The 26031-nt window shown below is 38.8% G+C and overlaps 1 protein-coding gene across 3 annotated transcripts in view; it reads right to left on the bottom strand.

Annotated features, from left to right (window-relative positions):
- LOC122802701 (arylsulfatase H-like) overlaps positions 1–26031 on the bottom strand; it is a 672840-nt gene that overhangs the window by 189419 nt on the left and 457390 nt on the right. For all 3 annotated transcript variants that reach the window (XM_044072448.1, XM_044072446.1, XM_044072447.1), the window contains exon 7: positions 1864–2000. In XM_044072448.1, the coding sequence (XP_043928383.1) occupies positions 1864–2000 (137 nt within the window). The remainder of the gene's footprint in view (positions 1–1863; positions 2001–26031) is intronic.

The following is a 26031-nucleotide window of genomic DNA, read 5'->3' as shown; positions in this document are numbered from 1 at the left end:
ATCATGGTTTTTGTTCAGGCAATCACTGGCTATAAAAGCATTTTAAAAAAAAAAACTCTAAAAAATGCTGAAGTGTATTTAAAACCCCCATCTGAATGTGATTGCTTTCTTCATGGTTATCAGATTGCAGTCTTGCTTAGATATAACATAAATTAATGAATGAATGTATAACTGCAGGAAAAACTGAACAGTAAGACAAACTGTGAGGAAAAAGAAAGAAAAAGAAGTAAAAAAGTAATATGTAATCTGAATAGTGTGAGTAGGCCAGGATGGGATGGACAGTGGCAGCAGGGGGCACCGTGGAGCCTATTTGCCTAGGGTACCAGTTTATCTAAAGTCAGCAAAGAAGAATACTGTAAATGAACTCTGAGAATCCCTACAATTAAAAAGGAAAAACAAAAAACAGATTTGTGTAGATTGGTAAATGACAGAAATGTTTAGGTTTCTCAGCAGAATTGACCTAGTGATAAAGAGAAAGTGGAAATGCTCACAATTTTTCCACTAAGCACAAGTTAACTAAAATTCATATTTAAAACTTGATGTGATCTTCCACTGACTTGCTTACAGTATATTAAAGCAATCTCACCAGTTAATGTGTAACTTCTCCAAAAGTGCACCAAGTCACTTACTGTAATATATATATATATATATATATATATATATATATATATATATATATATACATACATACATGCAGGCAGATAGCAAGATACAAATTTGACAACAATAAAATAACATTCAGCCAGTTAAGCAGAACAATCAATATCTATGGCATTCATACATTTTATGTGGTAGTGCTCCTTTCTATAGGCTGCAAAGCTGTTGTATCAATTTGACTTTACAAAAGGCAAACTCCCTTCACATGCATGTTTTTTTTTAATTAAACACTTATTGGCCTAGCGGGTCTAACCTGATGAACAAAGGGTAAATAAATGTAAAAATAGCATCTATTAATTTTATTTGTTTATTTAACAAGTGGATGGGAGGTCAAGAATTAATCCTTTTTAGTCATGATCAAGGCAATCTAACGTGAAAGCAAAATAAAATATAAAAATATGTCATCAATAAACAGAACAACAAAATTAAGTGAGTGAGTAAGACAATACTTCTTGTATGACACTGGAATAAATTAAAATAAAGAGATGCCCTTTATATTTTGATGATACCTTCAATCAGAGCACATTAAATAAAGCATTACATAAGCTACAGCTTAAAATAATACCACCAATATGTACAGTAAACTCATTTACTTTGTACTGTCTGTCAGTCTACAGTATATAGATGAACAGATAGGGAATGTCATCTTTATAAACTTCTTAACTTTCCTATCAGTTCCCAACCAGAAAATTACTTGGCCTTTTCTACTACTACTTTTCATTAAGGATATGAATTTGTAACACATGCCCAGTCTATGCTATACCATGAAGCTGAACTCCTACCTTAGCTCACTCCTCTTGCCTCCTGTACAACATCACCCATGTAATCTAACAGCTGCTAAGTAAAGGACCAGACATAGTGTTATAGTAAGATCAAGGAAGTGAGATAACATTAGAGAAAGATGTAACTAAACAATCACAGAATCAATATGAACTTTTCAGTCCCTTTACACTTGTGCCTGTTACAGTTTTATCTCAGCTAGAAATACCAAATATATAACCAAATAGCCACCAGTATATGGAAAGGTATAATTGTGGATTAAGGCACATATCCCTTACAGGAAAGCCATAAAGAACATCCAGTCCTTTGCTGTCTGAGTCCCTTCATTTCTAAAAGTTGGCCAATGGCATCACAAGTAGCTTCCCTATTAATGTAATATACAAAACCAGCACCCACATGCATCATGTATAAATAAAGTCCACTTACCAATGATCCAGTCCATCTCTTCCACAGTGTCTCCATACTGCCCATATTTGCTCTTCCCAGCAAATCTCTTGTCTTCAGACAGAGGTGTATGGACATGCATAAATGAGAAATACAGAAGAAATGGCCTCTCTTTGTTCCTAAGCATATTAAAATGTCATTACCAGAAATGCAAAAAGCAATGTTCTTATACAGAAGTCATGTTTGAAAATCTAAACTAAAAGTGTATTTTGGTTTTTAAATCACACCTGAAATCAATGGTTCCATACTCTTTCAATTAAGGTAACAGTAATACACATAGGATGCTTTGGTAAACCACATTACACCATATTATATCACTGTAACATTTATAGACAGGAAATTAAATAATTTAATACTTTATCATATATTTTGAGTAGGTTATTCAGCAGAGTACTGTGTGATGGTTGATGTCAGAGAAGGGGGGGTCACCCTTTCTCAAAGGTGCAGTTAACCCAGAGCATGGGTGACATGAAAGTCTTCATCCCTATAAAAAAGCACTTTTGTTAAAAAGTCTCCCACTCAGAAATTTGGCTGAACATTCAGCAACTTTATTTCTGAGACTTACTAGTATCTGATCAACCACAATCCATATCTTTTAAATCAGCAGGTAGGAAAGAATTGCAACAGATTGATACAATCATCTGACTATAACAACAAAACAATTCCAAGAGTTGTGTGGTCAATTTACAATAAATGTAACAGATTGATACAATCATCTGACTATAACAACAAAACAATTCCAAGAGTTATGTGGCCAATTTACAATAATTGCAGATGTTTGAGAGCAGTCAATGCTGCAGTCATAGTTTTCAGGAACACTGCTTCAGGCTGAGATTTAACATCTGTCCATACTTTCAGAACTAAGCACCCTTCTCCCTCTGCCAGACCATCCTCATCTTTCCAATGAATGTCTCATCATTTTTGGTATAAGGACAGTATATCCCTAGACATCACTATTTCATTCTTACCTCCCCACAACTGTAAGGACTGGAAATGCACAGTCAGGGTAGACTGTGCCCTTAGCTAAGTGCTCAGAGGTTTGAAAATGCCATATGGAGACCCTTACCCTTCTTAGTCACATGAACAAAAACAGGGGAGGGGAGCAATAGATGGCATGGAGAAGGCATGGTGCAAGGTGGGGAAGGGATGTCATTCTACCTCAGCCCCTAGGGTACCCAGGTTTAGAGGGGTGCAGAGTGGGAGACTGAATTGCACCAGTGACCAGAGTCACACATCTACAGTTCCAGTAAGTTGACTACACAGCTGTGCTATATACATTGTGTGGTTCATAAGCATAGGGAAGACTATCAAAGGTGTCAGTCTTTGCTGATACAATGGCTGACAGTACAATACAGACGTAGGGCAGCATACGCTTTAGAATGGTCTGAAGGAATTTTGTTCTAGCAATAGAAATCATGTCCAGTCTGTAATACCAGAAAAAAAAATATGGACAGAGGATCAAGTAGCTGCTTCCAGACTATCTTGTACTTTAACCACTTTAAAAAAAAAAAAACAATGGAGCTGGCAATGGACCTGATAAAGTGAAAACTGATTATTTTTTGTAAAACCATTCCATGATTTGTGTAACAATACAATATGCAATCTATATTCAGTTAGAAATGTTCCATTTTGACACAAGCAGTCTTTTTTTAATTTCGGCAAATGCACAAAGAATTGTTCTGATTTTTTAAACTCTGCTTTGTCTAGGTAGTATGACTGTACATATCGAGGGAGTATAGGATTCCTTCCTCTATGGTTTTTGGTAGGGAAAAAAGACTAGCAATTGGATAGTTTGCTTTACTGTCACTTCTACAAGTAGCCTGGGCATAATATAACGGTTAGTGCAGAAGGTAGCCCCATCATTGCAAAAGATCAGGAGAGGCTATTTGCACATTAAGGCATGCAATGTGACTAAAGTGCTAAAAATGTCAAATGTCTTTCAGGACAGGAATTTGAGTTCTACCAAGGTAAATAGTTCAGAAGATGTGAATATATACTTTCTTAGCAAAAAATTCAGGTTTCAAGCTAAAACAAGAGTCTCTCTGGGAGGCCTAAGGTAAACAACATACTTTAAAACGTTTTAACTAGTAATATGGATACTAAAACAAGGACATCCAAGGCTAAGCCAGGCTGCTCCTAAAAAGCTCAGAGTGGTACTGAAGAATGTGTGCATATCCTCCTGTTTAGAGTGCACATACATCCTTTCTCATTACATGAAAACTCTCTGTCATTAGGCTAGTTAAGATTTTCTTGTACTTGGCTTCCTAAAAGCTCTCAACATGTCTATATAGTCTCTTGAATATAGGTGTCCAAAGATAAGTAAGGTTATATCCTCCAAGATGTGAAGTTCAGTGTGAATAGGAAGGGGTTTATGAGGGTGCCCCCACACTTTGTTGATATGTCAACATGCTGAGGCCGAGGGTATGTTTTCTCACTTGGTAGTTGTATAAAGGTAGGAGAGCCAGTGCTGCCTTGGCCAAAGGGGGCAATGCAAACATTTCTTGCCTCTTGTCTCTTATCTTTTGAATTATCCTGTGAAACAATGGAAGGTGAGAAAAAAACATACAAAAAAAGACCTCTCCGGTTTAGGGTGAAGATATCCGTCACCAGCATTTCCTGTGAGCAGCTCTGGAGCAGAACCTGTTTAGCCATTTGTTGTTCAAAGGAGCAAAGAGATCTATATTTGGAACATATCACCTATACTCCAGGTTAAGAAAAACTTTCCTGTGCAGTATGCATTCATGTGGGTCTGCAGAGACACTGCTTACTTAATCTGCTAAGAAACAGTCCCCAAAAGGATGTACATTGCTGTGAATTATAGACTGAAATTCAGGGTTAGTTCCCAAGTCTACATAGCTAGTCTACATAGATTGTAAGAATACAGCCCCTCTTATTAGTACATGTTCCACATTACTGCACAGTTAACTATGATTACTTCCGGGATCCCTGGCACCCAGACTGTTCTAAAGGTCTGAAGTGTATGCTTTATTGTTAGCCTTTACTTTTGATTTATATGCAGCTTGTTCTTGTCTATATCCCAGATGCACTGCACTTGCAGATGCAGGGTACTAGCTCAACTTAATCCTAATCTGAGAAATCCAGTGTAAGGTTCTGATTGGGAGTGGTTTACCTAAAGGCCATTTCTTCATTTCACTGAATTTGATCCACCCACCTGCACAGATGTATTTTGCTGATGCAGAGTAAAATAGGACTTTTGATTCAAAGATGGCTGCCATGCTGTAAACACTGTTAAACTGCAGCTCTTCAATTAACCCGAGGAAAATCTCTGATCTGAGTGGGTATCAGGAGGTTTAAACATCAAATTGACGATAAAAAGTTGCATTTATACTTACCTAATCTAAAATCAGTTAAAAAAGTGGGAAAAAAAAGTATTTATCCATCGGGATTACAAGTGATTACTTTGCTCTGAAGAGAGAAACAAACAAAGGACCATGTGCTTTCTTTATTCTGCCTTTCTGCTTGGGGAAAGAAAAATCTTGCAACAAGGAAGAACCATGGAAACAACTACTACTAAGACAAAGTTGTCAGAACTACAGTCACCAGTAAAGGATGGAACTGCGAAAAAACAAAGGATTACTAGACAGCAGGAACAACAGAAACCAGAAACTAGATCCAGGACTGATCAGCCACTAAACATGGAGGATATCAAACACGCTTTACTACCTATACAGGAAGCTCTAAAAGACTTGACCTCACAAATACAAACATTTGGAGTTTTATGCAATCAATTGCTTCAGAGAATGGACAAAACTGAGACCAGAATTTCTGAAATAGAGGACAAAATTGACATGCTGGAGAAAAAATCAAAGGTATGTGATGTGGATGTACAAGCCATGCAAAATAAACTTATTGATTTAGAAGCAAGGTCTAGAAGAAATAATATTATTATAAGAGGAATCCCTGAAAACATCCAGTATGCAGAGCTAATACCAGCCATAACACAAATATTTGAAATCCTGTTAAATGATGCTGATGGGGTGAAACAGATTGTAATAGAAAGGGCACACAGAGTGCTGAGAGAGGTACAAGCTTCTACTATGCCTAGACCTGTATATGTTAAGATATTGAACTTTCAAGATGTTAGCAAAATACTGTTTACTGCAAAAAAAAAAATGGTGGCTATGTTATGTGGAAAAATGTTAAAATATTTCTGGCTCAAGATTTACCATTACAAGTAAGGCAGGCTAGACAGTCTTTATCTGCTTACTGTAAATTTCTGATTGATAAACAAATTAAATTCCAGATGAAATACCCCAATATGCTTACATTTATGGTGGATGGCACTAAATATTCTGTTTCCAATAAAAATCAGGCAAAAGAAGTGTTTCTGAAAGTTTTTAAAGTTCTACCTGCATCCGAGGGCTGAAAAGAACTTCCATTGAGACTGGCATGTTCCTGTAGTCAGATCCAGCATGTATTTTACCTCAAGGCTTTTCTAATCCTTTGTTTCTTCACTAAACTGTTCAGGCCTCTGAAAAAGCAATAAAACTGTTTGTTTATGCTAATCTGAGGGTCTGCTGTCTGGTTTCCAGACTTTTATGACCTCCAAGGTCTATTTCCATTGTGTGGTAAACAGGAAATGCCTGGATTTCAACTGAGAGTGTCGATTTGGATGTAACACTTCCTGTGGTCCTGCTGTGAAAGAGGTCCCCCGTCGTGAGTATTTCTGATGGTTTCCTGGCTTGAGAAGACAAAGAGAACTGAAAATAATATGTTAATGTTCTTTTTATAATGAAATAACATTACAGTATGTACTTAAAGCACATAATAACATGTACTTTTACTATTTTTTTCTTCTTTTATTGGTGTTAACCAAAATCGTTTTTTTTACTATATGCAGTGAGTGGCAGGCACTGTGTAGGGTACAGATTTAAAATGTAGGATGCATTTTTTTTTTCTCTCTCTCCTCTCTTCTGTAAAAAGTTTATGTACATAATGATTGCAACAAAACAGATACTTAAGGTAGGATAAAATAAGTACCCAATCTACTAAAACTTTCCTTTACACAGTAATAACCTTAGAAATGAGATTTGTTTAACTAATAGTTAAACCAAAGCTGTAGTTAAGTAGCGGTGTTTGGTAGGGAATGTGTAGTTTAGACTTTGATGTAGATATGCTAGAATATATAGGTTGTAAGTTTAGGAAATGTTTTAAATGTTATTACCTGAAGTTTTTCAATGTGTTGGTGTGTTTAACCTTGTTTATATTTTCTCTTATACAAGACCTATATAAATCCTGGCCCAGGGGTAAAGTGGGTAAGCACTGGTTAGGGACGGGATGTAGGAAATGCTTCCAGATAAGATATAGTGTACAGTCAATACATGTCGATTTGATAATTCCTCTCTTATATTGTTATTTGATACCAAGATCTGCAAATGTGGGAGTTGAACTCATGGAATGTTAAAGGGCTCCAGAACTTGAAGAAGAGAAAGCTGTTGCTACACATATTATTACAGGAAAAAGCACTGTTTGTATTTCTACAGGAAACACGTTTGATGAATAAGCAATGGAATGATATTAGAAAAAAGAACTGGATTAGAGAGCTAGTGACATCAGAAGGTAAGACAAACAGTGCAGGAGTGGCTATAATTATCAAAACCCAATACAAAGATAGGATTTTAGACTCCAAAGTGGATCCAAATGGGCGATGGTGTTATGTGATTTTATCGGATAATGCATTTGATAAACCTATCCTACTTTTGAATATATATGCCCCATGTAATGATCAACACAGTTTCATAGCATCATTATTTCCAATATTAACACAATATGATGGTTATTATTTTGTTGTGGGTGGGGACTGGAATACCTATCAAAATCCAAAGTTGGATAGGTCTTGTCCACAAAGAGCATTTAATAAGCAGGCCGGAATAGCATTAAATGATTTTAAGGAAGATTTTCAATTATATGACCCCTTTTCTTATTCACAAGATATTAATAATGCAAATAAATACACCTTCTATTCACCATGCCACAAAATGTGGGCTAGAATAGACTACTTTTTGATATCTAAAGCACTAACGAATTTAGAACCAGTGGTGGTTATACATACTCGTCATCTATCAGATCACTCAAAAATTTCATTAAAATTTTCTAAAGATTTAAAACACACAAGAAGGCATAGGGGTTATAATTGGTCACTCAACCCAAATCTTTTAAGTAAAAAAGAGATAGCAGATGGAATCATAAAATATTTGAAAGAATTTACAGATAGCTTGAAGCTCCAAAAACATACTCCTGACATTGAATGGGCGACAGCTAAAGCTCAAATTAGAGGATTTCTTATACAAAAAGGATCATATTATAAGAAAATTCATAATAGTGATATTCAAAAACTAGAAATAAGAATAAAACAACTTGATAATGAGCTGATTCAGAATTTTAACGCTCAAACTGAGGAGGAAATGTTGAAGCTTCAAAGGGATTTCTTTTTGCTTCATAATATTAAATTAACACTTCAAGAACATAGGTGTTTAGTGAAATATGCTAATAATGTTCAAATACCATCAAAAGCACTGGCAAGGATTATAAATCAATCAAAAACAACTGGATATATTTCGGAAATACAGTATAACGACACAATGCATTCTAAAACTGAGGATATTGTTGATGTTTTTGGGAAAATCTATACTAAGGTGTATGAGGGGCAAACTGATAGGTCTCTACATAACCAGAATAAAAGTTTTCTGCAAAAAATTAACTTTCCAGAATTAGAAGAGAACCTGCAAAGTGACCTGATTAAACCTATTTCTAGAGAAGAAATAGTATATACAATTCAACATATGAAAGCACATAAGTCGCCAGGGCCTGATGGTATTACAGCTGAATTTTACAACGAGTTTGATGATAGTTTGAGAAAAGAATTGTCTCATGTATTTAATTATATAACTAAAAATAAAATTAGTGAACCCCCACCTCAATGCATCAAAAACAATTTTCATACATAAAACCAATTCAGATCCCCTTAACCCAGATAATTACAGACCAATAGCACTAATGAATGTGGATATGAAAATTTTAACATCAATTATAGCATTGAGACTAAAGAAGGTTTTGATATATCTAATTTCTAAGGAACAAGCTGGATTTATGGCAACTAGACAAACTAGCGATAACACACTTACACTGCATAATATGATGAGGTATGCTAAACAAAACAACTTTAATATCTATGCTCTTATAATAGATGCCCAGAAAGCATTTGATAGAGTAGACATAAAGTTTTTCTTTGATGTGTTACCCTATTTTAACTTGCCCCAAGAATTCATTCAGATACTACAAATATTATATAGTAATCCATACACTACGCTATACATCAATAGGACTTATTCTAACAGAATACAGATTAAAAATGGTACTCGTCAGGGTTGTCCCATGTCCCCCTTATTGTTTAACCTATATCTAGAACCCCTATTTTTATATATCAAGCAAAATTTGTATCATAATGCACCAATAATTTATAGGAATAAAATATTAATGTCAGCATTCGCCGATGATCTTATTATTTATTGTACAACCCCAATTTCGGACAGTGAAAAGATATTAAAGCTCATAAATGAATTTTTGGTAGTTTCTAATTATAAAATTAACTTACAGAAAATGAATATCTTCCCATTAAGAACTCCAAAACCTTTTTCATTAATGGCCCTGATGGGGAAGTTAACATGTAAAGAAAATATTAAATATTTGGGTATCAACTTCTCTACAGATAATAAGGACATTTATAACAATAATGTTAAATGAGTGTGGGAACACATAATAGCTGATTGTGACAGATGGAAGAATTTAAAACTACCGGTATTAGCAAAAGTATCAATAGTGAAAATGAATATACTACCACGAATGTTATACATATTTAGGTCTGCCCAATTATCAATTTCAAAAACAGTTTTTAAACAAATGCATAAAGATCTAGCTAAATTTATCTGGAACCCAAAAAGAACTAGAATATCTTATGAGAAATTAATGACCCCTAAAACAAGAGGGGGACTTGAGCTACCAAACTTTGAAGCATATTATTTGATTGTAAATGCTAATCAAATTTTAAGAATTGCTAATTATGATGTAACGAGTACAAAATGGATACCAACTTGGGTGGTCTTGAATCATAAGCATATTTTGGATAGGAAAATAAATACTAAAGCATTACCCTTTATGGACAAAATTAGTCTGATAAAATATGAGGTCATGGACCACATAATAACCTGTGTCTCATCTTTGCAAACTTTATTTCAGTCCGTAGATTTATTGCAATATATGATGGTTCTTCAACCTTTCCACAGGAATCCTAATTTTAAACTAAATAATCAGCTGATCGATCTCAGCAAATTTCCATTAATAGTTAATCTGACTCTATTTGATGTTTTTAATAAACTTGACTTATCGGCTTTACAAATTAGACAGGAAATGAATCTACCTAGAAGTTACATTGTTATAATGAGACAAGTTAAAGAACTTGCCTTGAGCTATTTTAGGAACTTTAAACCTGCAGCCGGATTTGTGGATAAGTGCTCTGAATTGTGGCAAGCTATCCAACAAGACACTACATTTATACCAACTGCATACAAATTAATTAAGGATTTGAAATTTCAGGACAAAATTTTGCTTTCAGAGTATTGGGTAAACAAAGTAACAGTAACAGACAATCAGATATTAAAAGCAATTGATATAACTAGGAAATCAGTTTCTTTTCAAAAACTGATGTACACGCAATTGATGATTTGGAGCAATGCATATTACACACATCTTAGATTACATAAATTTAACCCTAGGAATTCTCCAATTTGTCCATACCGTGCAGATCAAACAGCGGATCTTCTTCATATGTTCTGGAGTTGTAAATGCGTATATAAACTTTGGAACTCTCTTAAAGTACAACTGCAAAAGATGGGTTATCAAAGTTCTACACTGTCATGGGAATTTATGATTCTACACATTCCTCCAAGAGAGCTTTCCAGATCGCAAACTATTATTTGTATGAATATTTTTTTGCTGATGAAACTCTATATAGCCACAAATTGGGTAGAACCACATAAGACATCATGGAATAATTTTAAGCTTGTGGCTATAAAACATATACTAGCACATAAATTACTTCTGAAACAAACTAACAAAAATATTAATAACCCGAAAATATGGGAAAAGGTCTTCAATATTATATTAGCATGATACTGATTTTAGGAATATATTAAATATAGGAAGCATTTCATGTAGATATTGTATAAATGGTTTGTAGTAGTTATAGTGTATTATGTGTGTGATGTTTATTGTATTTTTGTAATGTTTTTGGAAAATATATTTCAATAAAAATTTATTATGGAAAAAAAAATAGGACTTTTGTTTCTAGTGGCTGGGCTAAGTGACCCCAGACGTTCTACAAATTCTACTGCAACTGTCTTGTTTGAAGTCTGGCTAGTGGAGCCATCAAGATGGTTATGGCCATGTAGCATATGATGACCAATCTGGCATCCACTGAGTTTTTACATTGGAAGAATGCTGTCAGGATTTCCACTTGTTCCAGTAGGAGGAAAGTCCTGAAAATTTCTGTGTCTACAAAGGTTCCTATGAAGACTATCCTCTCTCTGGAGCATGGGTTTAAATTTTGTTAGTTGAGGGTGAATTCTTGTCTGTTCAGGCACTGTAAATTAAGGAATATTGTCTTGTCCAGCTCCTGCATGGACTGGGATTTGAGGAGGAAATGTTCTGCAATGTCCTAATACAGGGGACAGGCATTTGGTAAATATGTTTGGCACAGTAGCTAATCCAAAGAGCAAGGAGATAAATAGGAAATTCATTCTCTCTGCCACAAACCTTAGTTATCACATGTGATATCTTGAAAATTGCTACATGTAGGTAAGCATATTTGAGGTCTAGTGCTACCATATGTGCTTAGCATGGTAATCAGTGTCTGTAGAGTCAGGATTTTAAATGGGGGAACTTCTAACAATGTGTTCCATTCTGACACAGCCAATCACCATCCATCCTTGGAACTAAAAAGAAGCTTGGAATAAAATTATTTTACTTCTTGAACTTAAGGCACCTTTTTCTATGGTGTCTTGTGCTAGCATTTCCTTTGGGGTGGGTTTAGCACAAGTTCTTAATTCTTTGGCATTCCTGAGACTCCTCACCATTGTGGCCTTCTGAGAAACTGAAGATTGTAGCTCCTGGAGATACTGCTCAGTACTCACTTTGTAGGTTTGTAGATTGCTACTAGGCAATAGACCAGTTAAGTCATTTGAAGCTTAGCCAATATCGTCAAAGTAGCATGCTCAACTATTTTCACCCCTTCTCTGTAAAACATAGGTCATGGTTATGCACAGACACTGTTGGAGGCATGTGGACAATTTGCCTCCTGTCACAGGCCTTGTAGAGTGGTTATGAGCATGTAAGGAAAGTGGCCAGGTAGGGTTTGTGGGATTAGGGACAGGCATGCATATACCATCACAACTGCTTCCTAGAGGCAAAGTGATATTTTGTCTCTACCACCCTCAACACACCTACCCTATCTACTTGCTGTTACATTCTTTAATAATAAATTGTTCTACCTTTGAGTCACTTTTCACTTCCTTGTTACCAATATTAAGGGTTGTTGCTTTGTGGGATCATTCCTATAGCATTTATACTGGAGAGGAAGGATCATTTGCCTGACATATTTCATACTCTTTCATTTGTCTTTCCACTTCTTGAAAACATTCTAAGTCTGGAGGTCAGAATATCTGCTCTGTAAACACTGTTGTATGGTGCATCTGCAGATTTACATTTCTGGGCAGGGACTGGGTCCTCAGCTAAGAGTACTTCCTAAGGACTGACCCAGTAGCAGCACTGGATGCGGCATCTACAGCATAACACCCACATTTAATGGCATGTTTTCCCAAATGGCAAGAAGGTCTGGACTTGGTTGAGGAAGGCAGTCTTATTCTTTGCCTCGTAATTCACTGCCTCACAGCTCTCAGAAAGTTTCTTGAAGATATATTTGTCATACTTCAGGATGTTTGGTCTGGCAATTAAAAGCACTAAATACCAGAGTTGCAAAGACATGCACTTTTTGCCATACCTCTCAAGTAGTCAGATTTCCATTTGAGCATCACTGCATTTCTTTGAAAGGGTCTTTGACCTGAAGTTTTGAGAGATTTTGAAGCACTAGCATGATGTGCCAACATAAAGCAGTATACAAATTTACCTTTTGCTACTGCACTTTCCTCCCTTGGGTGGCATGCCTGACATCTCTGTATGAGATGACACAGATGTAGGCAACCACAAACACAACACTTATGGAAAGTGGTAAAGATACTTATGATTCATGGCCTAGCCTGACAGATTGAAAAAAATATTTTTTATACATGCAATGTATATGCCAAGAAAAGACTACAGATGGCTAGGCAGATTTATTTATTTATTTTGCATTTGTTAAACTCAATTGTCCAACCCATTTCAGTGGAAGTTAAGGGAGAAAAGCTCCACATGAAAAATAACAATAACAATATACTACGCAAGCTTTACAAGGCAAATAGCAATAGTAATACATAGTAGGAATATACAGGCTCTGTGCATGAACAAAACATAACAAGAGAGTTCTTACATATAAAATACACAACTTTATACATGTGCAAAAAACAAACATGCATTTACAGTGTAGATTTTCTTGCTGTATAAAGTTATTTGTTTGAGAGCATTTGCATAGTTTATCCTGGGAATGAAGTTTGGCAAATGCAGGGCTGTCTTTGCTGCCATTTAAGATCTGCTTTAAAAGATTGTATTTGCTTAGTTTGCTTGAGGTGGGATGGACAGAGTTCCAAATTTTAGAGACAGAGGTGGAGTAGAGTACATTTCCTGCTGTAATAAGAGCTTTATTTGTAGTAAGTAGAGATTTGTCTTGTGTGCATATAGTTCTGCTTTGATTGTAGTCCTAGGCATTTGCCTAGGCTGTACATTAAATTCTGAACTACTAGAAGATGGTGCTAGTGAAGGATGTGGGGTACTTTGGTCCAGTTTAGTAGTCTGACAGCTTGGCACTGGGGACTACAATATGAGGAATTTATGGCAAATTTTGAGATTTTGACAGAACATTGTTCAAGGTCTGTTCCCTAAAGTTGTGGCACGTTTGTGAAGATTTCCGAGGCATGTATTATCATGGGAGAAAGGTATTTACAATTGTTTCTCTGGCTTTATCTGTCAGGAAAGGTTTAGCTCTATACAATAGAATAAGCTTTTTGTGTGTCTTTTTGACTGTTATTTGGATATGGAGATCATATTTCATATTATCATCTACTGTGACTCCAAGAAGTTTAGTGCATGGTGCAATTTCTACCTACTGGTTTTTACTTTGTGAGTGTGATTTAGAAGTGAAAAGGAGCAGCTTAGTATTTTGGGGGTCCAGTAATATTTGTGAGTTGTATAGCTAGGTTTTAATGGATGTGAATGATTCTTGGGTCAATTATTGTAATTTGTACAGGGTATAGGTGGAGAAGATTAATGTAGAGTCATCTGCAAACTGAATCAGAGGGGTGTGTTTGGCTGCTTAATACAGACCATATATGAATACATTAAACAGGAGTGATTTCAGCATGGATCCCTATAGTACACCAACTGTGACACATAGAAAGGAGGAATTCTCATTTTGCCATTTGGCAGTTCAGTAACTATCTGATAAGTAGCTTTTTAAACCAGGAGTGAGAGGTAAGAGAGAGGCATAGAGAAGGCAACTTTTGTAGTAGAAGATGATGGGAGACTACGTTGAATGTTTTTGACATGTTAAGAAATAGTGAGGAAACCAAATTGTTAGAATTTCTGTTTTTATTTATGGTGTCAGTAAAATGTTTTAAAGCTGTGCTGGTTCTATGGTTAGGTCAAAAGCCATGTTGTGTTGATGAAAAAAGGTTAATTATGTTGAGGTAGTGAAGCAATTGAATGTGTCTGCATTTCTCAAGGATGTCTGATGTGGGAAGTAGTATAATAGAATAAGCATAGTCATTAGATGACTCTTCTTTGTGAAATGGCACTATATATGCCTTTTTCCCTGTGTCTATATTACCCGATCGAATGTTTAGGTTAGCGAATACCTAAACGTTGATCTGGTAATATCGAAAAATTAAAACAGCGAACGGCCAATTTAACATAGGGAATGAATTCCTTCGGCCACAAAAAAAAATTTAAACTAAAATTAAGTGGGGGCTTCACTTTCCACACCCCCTGATGTGGAGGGCTGTGCCCCCACATCCCCCTAACTAAATATATCAACTCCAAAATCATTCTACAGTGGGGAAAGGGGCAAAATCCACATAACGGCCAAGGGAATTCTTTCCCTGCATTAAATCGGCTGTTCGTGGTTTTTTTGCTTTCGCTATTACCAGATCGACATTTAAGTATTCGCTAACCTAAACATTCGATCAGGTAATAGGAACCCTTTTTTCCATATAGTGGGAACATCCAATTCAGTAATGGGTGTGTATTTAATCGGATGGTTATAGAGCAGACAAAGCCCTTGGCAGCTTTATTTGCAGTTATTCTGACCAAAGACTGTGACCAGGATTGTGATTTAAAGTTTGAGGAGGTGTTTTTTACTAATCAGTTGGATACAGATTTTAGAGAAAGATAGGCTGAGTGAGAGATGAATTCTACACAATGTTTTAAGCATTATATAGTGTTCATTTTCAGTATGTTTAAAGTGATTGTCAAATTATAATGTATTTTTGCTGGGGAATCTAGTTGTGAATTGTGTTCTAGGTTTAACAAGTTTGTGATAGATGCACAAAAGAGTTTTGGATTGTTTTATGAGTTTCCAACATGCTACAGTAGTGCCTTTCTTGCCAAGTTTTATGCTACGCTTACTTGTATTTTAGAGGTGGCTGGAGTATTGTTAATTTTCCTGATTGTTTTTGTTTTGCTTTGCCTTGTTATTTATTTATTTATTTTTTTAGATGACTATGTTTTCCTTGCATTGTTCTTTAATCTCATTAGTTCTTTAGATTTGCATGAAATCTAAAGACCAGGGTTCAATTTAACTCCTTTTCTTCCATAGGTAGGCACATTCATTTAGTACAGCAAGGAAGATTTTATTAAATTTAAGTGCTGCTTCAACTAAAGGCAATGTTTTTAGAAATATCCAGTTTTTAGATTTTAGAGTAGAAATAAAAGCTAGTTAGGTTGAACACTAAGTTGTTGTGGTGTTGCCTAACATAGTGGCTAGGGATTATGCTGGCAAAGGTGGGTAGGTGATCACTTAAGCTATCACATAAGGTACCTATGGCTGAGATGTAATTGAGTTATTATAGGGGTATAATGATAGAATTCAGTCTAATATTGATGCTATTTTTCTGGGTTTATTATATCTGGCTGGAGTTTTTATGAGATGTTTAAAGCCATAGATAGTGATGCTTGCAGTGGGGGTGTCAGATATAACTTTAACCAGTCTATATTATAGTCTCCTAATATTAGGGTTTCATGCTATATACCACTGTATACTTATGATAATATGCTCTCAATGATGAAGATGTTATTTTCTGGAGCGATATATACTGCAATAAAACACAGACTCTTAAAGGAGTTACGTTTATGAACAGAAATAAGGATTTTTGCATTGTTAAACTGGGGATGGTTGTGCTGACACAAAGTGATTTTTAGATAGGATATATACGATAGTTACTCCATCTCCCTTTTGCCTATGTGGTTGGCTCTAAATATGTTACATCCTGTTGTCAGTGTGTTTGATAATGGTATTTAAACAGGTCTCCATAGTTACTATTATGTCAGGGATGTGGTGTGATAGGAACGCATGCAAGTTAGCAACTTTGTTTGAGATGCTCTTGAGGGTAATCTTGAATTTTAACCCTTTGGTTCATAGGTTGTGATTTTTCTTTTAGTGGTACTGAGGTGATAGTTGGGGGGGGGGTGATAATTAGCTTTGGATCTTGAGCTGAGTCAGGGTTAGGTCATACATATCATCCTGCAGACAATGAAAATAGGAATAAAGATCCTTGAAAAGTAGGAACATCTGCCAAAAATCTGGACATCTACTTAGCATAAAATGTGAACACCAACTAGACATAACTACTACGGTTTCAAGTAGGAATGTGGGATACAGCTTAGAAACCTATTTAAAAAATCAGAGTGACAAAAATTATGACAAAATATAAGTTCATTTAAGAGACAAATGTAAAATCTGTAGACTTTAATGAACTGTACTTCAAAGTTCTACCATACACGGTCATTTATTTTTGCTTCTGGAAAAAGGAAATGTAAGATTTATGCCCTCTTTCTTTAAATTATTGGTATCGCTAGTATGTTTGTTCATGTAGTGTGTTTTCGAATGTACTAGACATCTTCAAAAATCACGGATTATGAGGAGGGATTTAGATAATTGTGAGAAGTGGTAAATCAAGCCTGAAAATAGGGACATACTCTAAAAAACAGGTACATAATGTATAAGGGTATATCAGGACAAAAAATAGGAAAGTTCCTCCAAAACAGAGACATTTGAAAGGTCTGGTGAGGGTGGATTTTCCTCAGAGTTGTAGTGAAGTTGGGAAATGGTATCCATCATTTATAACAGGAACATGAAGAAAACCATGGGATAGGTGAAATCAACTCATTTGAGTGCAAAGGGTGATCAGCTCAAAAATCTGACCAGGAATTGGAGCTCAGCCTGCAGCAGAGCATCATAACGTTATAGCCGGAATGGTGAACCACGTAATGACCATATTCTAGAAATATATAACAGACAACTGTTCTACTTAGACTAGTCACTTAATAAATGCTATGCATATACAGGTGACATTAGTTTGATTTAAAGTCAAAATATCTACCAGCTACTGCTGGCAAAAAATATCTAAAACTAGAAATGAAAACTAGGAATTTTTACTTTTTCACTGTTGTGTAGTCTCAGAGTTGGTATATATATGTCCGTGTAGTGGTTGTGGTGGTGGTGTGGGGGTGGGGGGTTTCACAGGAAATCAGGTTTTCTTTTTCAATAGTTTTATTTTGACTACACACACTACACACACCCATATTTTACACTGCACATTCAGTCAGAACACGCACACACACACACACACACACACACACACACACACACACACAAACTTACACACACACACACACACACAAAAACACATTCGATTTTATCACTCTATACCACACACAATTATAGACACATACTCTAGCACTAAATACAAAAAGACTCAAGCACATTACTACACACACACACACGCACACACACACTTACACAAATACCACTACCAGTTTTTTTTTCTTTTTTTTTTTTTTTTTGCAGGGGGCAAGCTTCCCTGAACAGTCAACATGTAGGGCTGTTCTGCCTCCAACCACATCTCCACAATATTGTTGTTTTTTCGGCTTTTCCCGGTTAGGGGTAGCCACAGCGGAACCCCAGTCTGCTAATGAATGGCAGTCGATTTTTACGGTGCCGAGATGCCAGCCCGACACCCAACCTTCAATGAAGGCACGCCCATTCATGCATGTCTTTTGAATGCACTCGACCGCAGGGAGGACATGCAGACTCCACACAGAAGGCACTCCAGCCGAGAATCAAACGGGAAAACCTCTTGCTGTGAGGTGACAATGCTACTCCTGCACCACCGCAGCTTCTAATTATAGATGCAAATTCTGAAATCACACATGTTCAGGGAAAGGGCACATTCCCCACCCCCACTATATCACAATCTTGCACAATTCAGAAGCAGGCACCTTTCATTCAACTATGTATAACTTTTGATAGCTTCTGCTGTTAAAAGATTGTACCAAAGCTGCAAAGGTTCAATCAAATGTGAATATGATTTACTGAATGGAACCACTATGTATATTATCCTCCGGATTCATGAAGCTCGGCGCAAGGCCGGTGTAAGGCTTGCGCCGGCAGTGCAGTGTATAACCGGCGTAGCAGCGCCACATGCATAGTAATGAGTGTGCGCCGCAACCACAACCATGTGCAGAGGGCACGTGCGCGAGCCCAAGTAGGATGCGCCCGTAGGCGTGGCCAAGCCGGCAGGCGAGGAGCAACCTAAAGTGCTGACTGTCACATGCCGCCTGCAATAGTAACCGCACCAACCAGTGTCCGTGGATAATGAAACGTATGCAGAGTATGCAACATAGTACCCGTCTACACAAAACGGAGAACCAAACATTAACCCACGAAGTCCAAATTGTACCCGTCCAAGGAACAAAGGATATGCGTAATACCGTGTCCGTCACGCAATGCACTGTCAGCAGGCATACCCAGTGAAGGTGTACCACAGCATGTCAGCGCGCCGCACCTACACAAGAGTAGCCCCATGGGCATGGTCACCAGCAGTTCCACAGTGGTAGTGAGAGTACACAGCCGGGCAGCCGTGTCTATATAACAACCAGAAAGAAACCAGATACCCTAAACACAGACAAACATGTGCATAGCAACATGTGCTAGACCCAGCAACGTACCCGTCGCATACACATAGGATGGCGTATGCCGAAGCGGAATATCCAGAAGCAGAACCCATGCATGCAAATGTAATACACAACAGCCCCGTCATAGCATGTAACCCGCACTCATGTACGACCGTCCACCCAATCCAGCTAGCAGCCTTGCGCAGCTGCACACCTACACACAGTGGGTATACCCCAAATGTAGTATGAAGTATTGTCCTAGGCAGTGCCACGCGTGCAAATATGTACCCTACATGTCAACATCCCACCTCAGGTACTGATATCCAAATGGCTGCATGTGAATGTGTCGGCAGAATGCGTACATCCCGCATGTGGTACGGACCTGTCGAAACCCCATAGGCGTTCACACGCCACGGTGTCCATAACTGTACACATCTGGACAAAGCAGTATGTGCAGCCACTGTACCGATGATTAGCTATGCAGACGTGTCAAACACAAGACATAGGGCGGAACATCTGCCCACCAAGCAGGACACCCCAACAGGGTGCCACATGCACAGAAGGTGAAGGTGGGACATCACACGTAGATAATAGTAGTGCCGTATGGCCAAACACCCATGGCCAATGCAAAGGATTGAATAACATGTATATGCCCGGATGAATGGGTATGTCATATCATGGGAATAGCCTAAGCTATCCAACATAATAGCCATGCATACCAGATACAAACTGCCAGTAACACGCAGTAGTAATGCAGGAAGGCATACATGACTGTGGGAATATCACAGGACATATGGCACGTGCCAAGTGTCGACGCATGACACAAATGTCCAGGATGGGCCCCCCTGCAAAGATGAACACGTGCCAACCCCACCCCCCACTGACGTATCGGCAGTAGAAACACAACCCAAACACACACCAACACCACCGTCCATCCCACGATAGCAACGGAGGCCGGTCAAAGACCACCATGATGCATGCACAAACAGGGACACGTGTAACCGTCGCTCTGACAACCTCCCACAGGCCACCGAATAATAGTATGGACATACACATGTAATGCTGCGAAGGATGTGTGGTAGTCCTCAGTATCACAGAGGTAGGTACACAGATACACAGTAACCAACCGTGACATATGTGCACTGTACACAGCATACCTGCAGGTAATACATAGTTCAATCATGTGCCACATAAATATCCATGTACGAATGAGGACAGGGGATAGACAAGTGTGAATGGGACAAACGCAGAACATGGCATATGTATGGTAACCGGCACTACCCACAGCATCGTATGCCAATAGCAGAAGCTATTGTAGGTTGTCCAAACACACGTGTCCGTACACACGGAATACCATAGGAATAACCCACGCCCGGATGTGGGTAATGCTAGATATACCCACGGTAGACGTGGTGCGGTCCCGAGGCCAATGCCCGAGGGACCACACAAAGGCAACCGTGGGTAAATACAGCAGTACCCACACCCAGACGTGGGTCATTGCTAGTATGCCATATCATCTAAGCAAAGAAACCATATATTCCCAGACATAATGGCACAGCATAATGCCTGTCCGCCGCCCATCGGCAGACATACGGCACCCGCGGCAGTGCGGACGTACTGCGTGAGATGTCCGTTGCCAATGTCGACACTGTCTCGCTATGTGAAACAAAGTCAACATAGCGATTCAATACAAAACAGCGACAGAGAGCCCGATGTCCCCGTTGCTGTGCTGTTCAACCTGTTCTGCCATGTTAAATGTGTGTAGCAGAGCGGGACTGCCCCAAAGTAAGCAACGGACATGTCCGTGGCTCAGTGAAAGCTGTCACGCAATGTTAAACCCATGTAACATAGCGAGACAGGTTATAAATACCGAGGTATAGTAATGGAAATAGGTCCGGTCGACCAGACCGTGTGCAATTACTATAACACGATCTACAACGGGCATGCCAGCCAATCAGCGCGCATGGTTAGGAATAATGGGGGGGGGTATGGTATCATAGACACGGACAAACCGTGCCCATGTGACTCGTCTGACATTCGTACACGGTCAGGGCAGTTCCATACACTAGGCGGACAAGACCAAACCCAAAGCACCACAGGAACACCCTGACAATCGAAGGCCTGTATGCGTAGGGGCTATAAGCCCCCGTGATCCGAATATCCCTGCGGTCACGATATATGTATCCTGGGCCATGAGCGGTAGGGAATAAGGAATGTGTAACATGTAGTACCGCACTTTTCCCAGCAGGAGAATGGATGCCTGTGACGTACGTGAGTGCGGGGGGGGGGTTGGGAGGGATATGTTAAAATAGCTAAGTACCATGGGTATGCATATAAATGAGACAGAACAGCTAATGTGTAGTGGTCACAGCAACCGGCATTGTGAATGCAGTCCCGTTTGAATTACGACTATAGAACATATAAATGTGAACGTGTACATAATGCGTCCGTGCCGCAAAGACAGTTACATGTGTAAAGGTGAAAGTGTGTTCCGCACACATCCGTCAACCGGATCAGAGATATGTTACCGGAACAGTCACAACTAATACAGACCACGTAACCACACAGACCCAGTAAACATATGTAACCAGAATACGGATATGCATGTGCGCCTGCGCGTAACCCACAATTAGGAAATGCAAGTGCGCGTGTGCGTGTGTGATCCGCTCACAGCAGGGAAAGTTAATGCTGTGTCCTGCACGTTAGTTATACATGTCTCAAAACTGTCAGCCTCTGAAAGTATGGGACCGGACAATGCCATGCAAAGTACCAGTACAAATAGTGAGAAACACATGCTATGTGATAAGACAAACATAGAATGTGGATAGAATAACGTGTGTGTTAGTAGTAGGGATTGATGACGGTTATGCATCTGTAACCCAACCCACTTGTCAGAAGGTGCCACTGTACGAATTGTGTTTAGTTGGCTCACACTTGTTGACTGGGCTAGGCTAGCTGGATATATGTCCAGTGTCAGCAGAGGCCCGTGGAGAAATGCTCCACACACAATAATAGCAAAACATACCAAAGTACTCATATATGTAACCAAAAAAGAACAACAATAGAAAGTGTCCTGAAAGGACTGGTTACATACAGATCCCAGACAACAGAGAAATATATGGCCAGTGGAAGCATGTCACAATTACGGGATCAGGTCCCTATAGAATCAAGAAGGTCTCACATGACACGCCAGCGAATTGCCAGATAGACACAGGTCAATGTAACACACAGCAAGATTAAGGGCCAACCAGCCGTACACCCTGCCAGAACCTGTACAGTGGAAAGGTATGGTATGGTAATAGATGTGTGTACACAGGTAATCCACAGACAGTAACAAAGCAAGGTATGAAACGAGGGGTTCACATGTATATATCTACACACAACAGTCTGACGGCCCGTATATATGACACATGGACATAGATATGTCACTCGAAAACAAGATGTAAACAACTACAGTTTATTTCATATCATATTTATAAATTTATATACAGTCATATTTATATTTAACATTGTGACTCTTATTTACATTAATATTTATACAAAATATGTATTTAATTGTACTTATTTATTCAATGATTTGGAATCTTAATACAACAATTATACACATTAATATACATAATTTTATTATCAACACACTACATTCTAAGGTTTACTCACAACAATTATCAATTATTTTTCAATTTACTGATTGTATTTACCAATGTTGTATTTATATTAACACATTGTTGTTGTATTAATGTTTCCATTAAGTTATGTATGCAACACTGATTTTTATATTTCACTTTATTTTTAAGACTTGGATTACTAGCTACTTAACTATGAGCAAGTTTATTGATTAATTGTCTTCAAATTGACTCTGAAGGAAGTATATAAGGGATGACTATCTAATGTATTTTGTACACTGATGATGCCCCATGTTAGTGGGTGAAAGCGCTCAGTATCTTTGGACTGTGGAGTGTATCGTTTTTGTCATCGTCTGTTTTGGTCTGGTTTATGTTCGTTAATGTCTTTTATGAAGATGACCAGGAATCAAGGTTTGCTGTATTTCTGCTTACTGGTACATGGATATAGATATGCCAAGTAATACATAATATGGGTAGTCAAACAGACATCCGCGAACGGGGAACATACAGCAGCAGTCAAAACCACTGGCCAGATGGTGACAGTCCAACAAGTTCTACACTTTACATATGCACACTGGTGTCCATTGTAGGACTCCAAAAATTGCTCCGTTCGCAACCCCTGCTGCGATCGACGCAAAAGAAGTGACAGCCGCGACTACGGCACAGCTAGACATATGCACCACCAGCGTGTTTAAGGTTGATGACACGTGTCCATGAAATGCAGGACATATGAACAGAAATCCCCAGATTGTCGAGTCCATAGATATGTGTCCACATCCCAGTACCGCACACATGAAGGATGTATAATGTGTACCATCGAGGGTTGCAGCCATGGAAACCTGGGTATGCAGAAATGGGGCTCGGTGTTGTTTGGCAGAGAATCCGTTGGCCCACCCCGTGGGAGGGATGTGGGTATAGCACATGCCTTAATCCCCACTAATGATGCAAAGCATCCACCGGATAATGCTGAAAGCAGGTGTGAAATGTGTACAGCCCTATATCAGTGTCCAGTAGGCGATTCCCATGGATGGACACGCGTACGACCAAGATGGCACCCATAACTGGAAACCTGGCGGAATTACACAGCTGCAGTAAGGCATAGCACAGGGAATACAGATAGGGACTACATTAGAAATTCCCCATACAAAGTCAGACCGTCGTGCAACTACCAGCGTACATAGCTCTCAATCTGCCATCACCAAAATGGGGATCACTCGCTTCCATAATGCAGAACAAATGGGCGACCTGTGGAACACATACTAATGGCTCACTAACAACTTCAACTAGGAAGGTCATAGGATGGTTAAACTATGCCGTTCCTACTTATAAAGAAGATCCTTTAATGAATTAATATGATTAATGTCAATTGACCATGGATTACACCTAATCAACATAAAATAACCGCTGGCACCTTATGGCACACAATCCAATAAACACATAGGTAGATGAAACAGTCAATGTAGAAATAGTCCAGGACAGTGCCCAAATTGTATAAAAAGGTTCCTTTATTCACAAGTAAGCGCTTTCACCCATAGGCTCCTTCAGACTTATACATAACATAAAAGCATTCAGGATTTAAATATCCCTCCTTACATTTGCATTGGTCATTTTCTCATCAAACAATGAACAATTAACCCCAGCATATAAAGCGCAAACTCAATGTTAAATACTCACACATATATTAACATCTTTAAAAACATCTTATTAAAACATGTATTATATTATATTGTACTATGCCTAATGTTCATCAATTATAAATATAAACATATATATATAAAATATGTATATTATATCAATGTAAAACAGTGGTAAACAACTGAAAGAGTGGACTAATAGGTGTTAAATGTATAGCTGTACCTAAAAGTGTGCCATGAAGTGTCAACATAACAAATGTCAGGCCCCCATAGCCGTACGTGAGCCCTGCCACCGACGGGAAGCGCAAATACGACGCACACATATGGTACAGGAAAGAACAAGTAGTGTGGATAAGCAGATGTAGACCTGTGTGAGGAACACAACTGTCTGCGTGGGTGTGCCGTGCAAATACAAAGTAATGCCATGTGGTCTGTCATGCCGCCACACACTGTGTGTGTATTGTAGGCAGACAGTAGGCATGTTGTAGTAGTCACATACCCTGCAACTGCACAGATGTACGCAGACTGAGTAGAGGTTTGCCTCATATGTCCACTGTGTTCCACGTAACAGTAGCAGTCCGGCGGCCACATGATATCTGATGACAGGACACAACGACAAACATGCGGGGAAGACACCACATCTGACGGCAATGCCATACGCATGCATAACATATCACTGTGCCCACTATCAATGTTTCCAAGAGAAACATGACATGACTGGCCCCGAGTGTCCCACTATCTCCTAAGGCCATGTCCAGATATACGTTCCCTGAGGTGGAGTGCTATGAACAGACACAGATACATGTGTGTGAAAACACTAGGATCCACTCCAAAATGATGGGATGTGCTCATAGCCTGCCTTAGGCATAGGCCAACCTGGCGGCTGCCTAGGGCGCCGCACTAGCAGGGCCACCTTTCCAGTAGTTATGTCATGTAGGTACACCAGGATGGGGGCACCATGTGTTGTGGTGGTGGGCACCATGGAGCCCTATCGCCTAGGGCAGCGGTTGATCTAAGGTCGCTCCCGTGCTGCCGTAGGAGGGGTATTCCGGTCCGCAGGTATGTGCTGAAGTGCACATGAAACAGCGGTCTACAAGGATTACCCATACTGGCGACACCTGCACAGACGGCTATAGCGGGACATACACACGACCATGCACACAGCTCAGATAGACATACACACACACCATAAACAGGCAATGATACACAAGGTTTATGGCGTGTACGGGTACAGTGTCAGTACAGCCACGATATCCAGCAGATGTCTCTAGGGCGTGCCGGAATACGGACGTTGCATGGACAATGAGTGGATATGCATCGTACCACAGTTCTATGTGTCAGCCGTGCAAATATGCGATACATGGGACAGACAGCTGTCCATGCAAGAGCAGCGCTATGGGCATAACATATGTATGTATATATACATCGAGAGAGATACAGATGGACACATGTGGCAAGGCCGGCAGTGTAACGTACACAGCACCACCCCACCACACCAC

The sequence above is a fragment of the Protopterus annectens genome, chromosome 5.part0, assembly GCF_019279795.1.
Source record: "Protopterus annectens isolate FY-2018-M chromosome 5.part0, PAN1.0, whole genome shotgun sequence".
NCBI lineage: Eukaryota > Metazoa > Chordata > Ceratodontiformes > Protopteridae > Protopterus > Protopterus annectens.
The sequence above is the reverse complement of the archived record's forward strand: the minus strand, read 5'-3'. Positions and strand labels throughout refer to the sequence as shown.